This window comes from Camarhynchus parvulus, chromosome Z (genome assembly GCF_901933205.1).
Source record: "Camarhynchus parvulus chromosome Z, STF_HiC, whole genome shotgun sequence".
Classification (NCBI taxonomy): domain Eukaryota; kingdom Metazoa; phylum Chordata; class Aves; order Passeriformes; family Thraupidae; genus Camarhynchus; species Camarhynchus parvulus.
The window spans coordinates 70,297,578-70,302,583 of NC_044601.1; the positions used below are offsets into that span (position 1 = coordinate 70,297,578).

Below are 5,006 nucleotides of genomic sequence, written 5' to 3' on the forward strand. Positions count from 1 at the left end.
GCTGCCATCGCCGGCGCTGCGCGGGCAGTGCGGGCAGTGCGGGCCCGGAGCGCGGGAGCCGCGGCGGGGCCGCCATGGATCTGTTCGGGGACCTGCGGCGCATGAACAAGCGGCAGGTACCGGGGCGCTCCGCCCGCACCGGGAGCGGCCCATTGCAAACGCCAGCTGGCAGGGTCCTTCCCACCGCTGTCCCCCTGTGCTGCCGAGAAAAGGAACAGAAAATGAAGGAGTGTGGTTAAAGCACCTCCGCTGCTGGAAGGACTGGCGGAGCAGCAGCATTTGGGGGCAGAAAGTCAAATCAGTGATTTTCTAGATAAGTTTCAGTATGACAGTTGCAGGAAATGATCTTTTGTCGTCCCTCGTCTCCTCCAGCTGCTCTTTTTAAACAAAAGTCGCTCTCAGAAGGTCAGGCTGTGCCCGGTGTCCCACGCAATGTCCCTCTGGGGCAGTTCCGAGCTCGACAGGGAGGGGGGAAGGCAGGGCCGTGGGACCCAGCCAGCTCTGAGCGTTTGCCAGGTCGCTTCCCGGCTTTGTAAGCCTTTCTCAGAGTGTTTGCGTCTGTCACCGACACACAGGAGGGGATTAAGCCGAGACTAAGGCACGCAGAGGATTCCAGCTTTATGCTGCAGCTTGGTGTATTCTGACATGGCAACCTGTGCTACCAGGCTTGTGCTGGAATAGGATTCTAGCATAAAAGCCTAGAATTTGTGGTGCACTTGAGTTAAAGTTCTATGTTGTGCTTCTAAATACAATACAGGACCTTTAAAACCCGATTTTCTTGTTTCACGCAGCTATATTACCAAGTCTTAAATTTTGCTATGATTGTGTCTTCTGCCCTCATGATCTGGAAAGGGCTGATCGTGGTGACTGGCAGTGAGAGCCCCATTGTTGTGGTGCTCAGGTGAGTCAATGGAAAGGCTTTCTGCTTCAAGTCCAGGTATTGTTGTGCCTTTTGCCTCCTCCCCCTTCCCCTTGGATGCAGTTGGAATTTGAAATGTCACCTCTTTAAGGAGGGACTCAAGCACTCACTTTCTTCTCGCTGTGTTTGGACTCTGGCAAAAGTCACACTGTCAGTAGCCATGGCCCAGTTCCCACTGAGGTTTGTAGGAGCAGTAAATGTGTGAGACCTTTTAAAACCCAAGGTCCTTCACTCAGTGGGTAAACCCCTGCAGATTGCTTTCAGGGATTTGGGTTCTGTTAAAGGTCTGAGCAGTGTTACTGAATGGGTGAGGCTGCAGATCTCTGTTAAAATTTTGGGTTTATCTGTAAGAATTAAATGTTCTTTGATTTCATGGTGCTTCTTTCATTTATGCCAACAAACTCTCTCTTTCTTGTTTGTAGTGGCAGCATGGAGCCAGCTTTTCACAGGGGAGACCTGCTGTTCCTAACAAATTTCCATGATGACCCAATCAGAGCTGGTGAAATAGTTGTTTTTAAAGTTGAAGGCAGAGACATTCCAATAGTTCACAGAGTTATCAAAGTACATGAAAAGTAATGCAACTTGGTGTTTTTCTGTTTGTAAAGCTCCTTTCCTTCCCCATGGCTTTCAGTGTCAGTTTAGTTGTGGTTTAGTGTGTGAGAAAGGCACGTGAGGATCAGCAGTGAGGGAAAGCTTAGCTGTAGGATGTCATCCAGTTCTGTGTTGCACTTGGTGAGGGTCTGAGACCTTTCCCTAAGGGCTGGAGCAGGTGGAGCTGTGCCCAGGAGGAATCCTGGCAGCAGGAATGTGCATGGGAGCAGAATCTGCTGCTGTGCTGCTGCTTGTGCAGTTGGGATTTTGGTTGGAAGAGCAGATTTTTCATGGAAGGTGGAGATTCACAATCAGGGTGCAGCCTGACGGTGTATGAGCTTTGCTAACTGAAGTTTTCCAAATTTGATTCAGGATAAAAGAAGAGACTCTTGTTATTCTTGTGTCCCTTGGCTGCACTGCCCATGGCAATTCTGGCTAGAAAGCAGCAGGGAGAGGGCTTGGTGTGGCCGGGATTGCAGATGCCTGCCTTGCTAAACAGTTCCTAACAAAGCACAGTTCTGCTCCCAGCTCTGCACAGGGAAGAGCCAAGCTGCAGGTGGCAAGCCCTGACCTATTTGCTCCATGAACTGAAGGTGTTTATTCCTTCAGTAACATCTGTTCTTCCATTTTAAAATTTCCAAGAACCGCCTATTTAATTTTTTTTCTTACCTAATTTGTCTTTGTGAGAAGTCCTCATTTCTTGATATTAGTACTTAAGCAAAATTCATGTGAACACTGTAAACTTTAGAACTTTATTTGAATTTGTGTTTTGTCGAAGATGCTGATAAACACACAGGGTTTTGCTGAGGAAGTTTAGTGCCTGCATGGACAATGTCCCTTTCGTGTCCATTGTGTAATTGCTTACATCAATTGACAATCTAGGAGTGTTGTAAAAAATGTTTCTTGCTAATATCTGTTGATAGACAAAGTCAGTAAAGTCTGTAATGTTAATGACTTAATGGTGCTTGTTCAATAAGCAGGGCTGAAAGCAAACATTGTTATCTAATCTTGTAGCGCTTTTCATCCTCATTTGCTTTGTAGATGTTAATTGAGATTTTTAGATTAAGTGCTATTTAGTTTATCACCTCATTGCCTTCTAGAGGAAATGGGAACATCAAATTTCTCACTAAAGGGGATAATAATGAAGTTGATGATAGAGGCTTGTACAAAGAAGGTCAGAACTGGTTAGAGAAGAAAGATGTTGTTGGAAGAGCAAGAGGGTAAGTAAAGCAAAATGTACTTTGTAATTAAAGAGAAAAATTAGCTCTTAAATCGGTTCTGCTGTTGATACAAACCAGATCTGATGTATTTTTTAAATTTCTTAGATAGAATCGTAATTTAAAAGAAAACCTGGAAAAGTTTCTTCCTATAGTCCTCAGACTGATGTGGAGTGGGGGGTGGAAAGGGGCATCTAACAAATAGTTCACCTGAAAATACAATATTAACCAGCTTCTCCTTGTGATTGCTGGGAATTTCTAGGAAATTGTTTTGGCATTCCACAGGAATTTTATGGAAGGTTTGGGCTTTTGACTTTGTCTCCTTCTCCTTCAGTTGAGCTGAAGTCTCTTCAGATTTTCTCAGATAACTTTGGTTAAGGAAAACTAATGAATTTTACTCCTATTCAGATCCGCATTAGGCGTAAATTATGGGATTGCACTGAAATATTCCAGACTGAGTAACATTAAAATACTTCCATGTAACGTTTGAGGGTTAATTTTACATTCACCTGTTTTATCAATTGCAGGTTTTTGCCCTATGTAGGAATGGTAACTATAATAATGAATGACTACCCAAAATTTAAGGTATGTATACTGACATTTTGAATACTTGAACTGTTAAAAGAACAAGTACACACAACAAGAGCCTTGCCTCTAAGCATGCTTGTTAATAAATTTGTGTCTGTGGTTCGGTACCTAACGTAGGATGAGCTGGGTTTCCTTGCTTACTGTTGGGCAGTAGAATATGTTGTTTGTAAGGAATTGAAAACATGTCATTTATTGGAATGTTGTTAGTTAAGTGTATGCAGTTGTAATGCCTGGTTATGATGAATTTGATCACTTTAAAATCTTCCTGCAATTTCGTAGGAGCAGAGCTCTGTAATTGTGCAAAGTGTGATATCTGAGAGGGCACCTTTTGAACAGTTTGTGCTTTCAGAGCTCGGTGGAGAGGCATTGTAACGAGTCTGTGTTCTGTGTTTCTTTGCAGTATGCTCTCCTGGCAGTGATGGGAGCATATGTACTGCTCAAGAGGGAATCCTAAACACAGGAACAAAGGGAAATTCACAGGGGGAAAAAACTAATATATTTCAGATGGTTTCATTTCTGTATACGGTTACAAAACTGTAACTGCGAGCTTTTATCTTGTCTAAATAAATGACACCTGATGAGTGAAGCTGTTGGCTGCTGGCTGATTACAAAATTATGTATTTACCACCTTCTGCAGACTGTTCTCAGCTAGCCTGGCACTGGTTTAGAGGGCTGGAGAAGCCAGGGGCTCTCCTGCCATGCCATGGTGCATTTGACTGACTGGTGCTGCATCTGAACCCACTTTTGCCCTCCTGTTTGTCTTGGGGGTTATTTTTAATCTGTCAGTGCCCTCTTTTCTCCACGATACATGCTGTTTGGTTCAGTGCTTGTAAGGACACAGAATCTCTGAACAGGTAGGAAGTTCTCGGAGTTTAGTCAGACTTATGCCTAAGTTGGCTGGTTGTGGCTGCCAAAAACAGCCAGGAAGGGGAGTTCCACTCTGGCTGGGTACTGAGCAGTGGGGACTCAGAGCTTTTTCCTTGGATTTGAAACTTGCTCCTTCACAGGGTAAGGAAAAAAGCCCAGGTGGCCTGGTTTTTAGAGGCCTGGTTTTTAGGGACTGTGTGTGTTGGTAGTGCTCAGGCTGTTGACGATCTGCCTTTTGTGTTCTAGCTCTTAAACTAACCCAACAAAAAGCTTTTCTGGGGCTGTAATAACACTTGTAAATTACTGAATGAATAGCACAGTAGTACGCTTCAGGGGTATTGCCAAGACTGGGAAACCAGAACTCTTGTGCCAGTTTGGAGAATGTATTATTCTCTCCTATCATATAACACCTGAATAGTGTTAAACGTAAAATTGATTTTTCATTTAAAAACTTACCTGATAACTGTCTTTTATGAAATTTGGTACTTTTATCTTCAAATGTCAGTGTTGTACCTTCAACAAAGCAAACTTGTTTTCCTTGCTGGCTTTGTTTTTGTAGCTTTGATAAGGAACAGCATGATGCTTTTTTCCTCTGGAGTTCTGTTTCTTCTGTAATCCCTTACCTCTGCAAAAATACTCTATTATACAATAATGACACCTTTTCTGTTGTAACAGCTCATGCTCAGCAGACAACTGCTGAATTTCTCCAAGTAATATTACTTCTTTTGTGTCCTACTAAGCAGTTTTCATGTCCAACTGTATTATAAAAATTACTTATTTTGTGTCAAATTATATAGAAATAAAATTGTGTATAATAAATGGCA

General features: G+C 43.1%; 1 protein-coding gene across 2 annotated transcripts; it reads left to right on the forward strand.

Moving 5' to 3' along the window:
- On the forward strand, window positions 1-5,006 carry SEC11C (SEC11 homolog C, signal peptidase complex subunit). Of its 2 annotated transcripts, none has more exons than XM_030969054.1 (6): window positions 1-116; window positions 792-901; window positions 1,342-1,491; window positions 2,611-2,730; window positions 3,255-3,312; window positions 3,716-5,006. In XM_030969054.1, exons 1-6 carry the CDS (start codon window positions 75-77, stop codon window positions 3,767-3,769), a joined length of 534 nt encoding a protein of 177 aa, XP_030824914.1. In that variant the 5' UTR covers window positions 1-74; the 3' UTR covers window positions 3,770-5,006. The 2 variants fall into 2 exon arrangements, with proteins under 2 accessions (XP_030824914.1, XP_030824916.1); XM_030969056.1 differs by having other exon boundaries at window positions 7-405.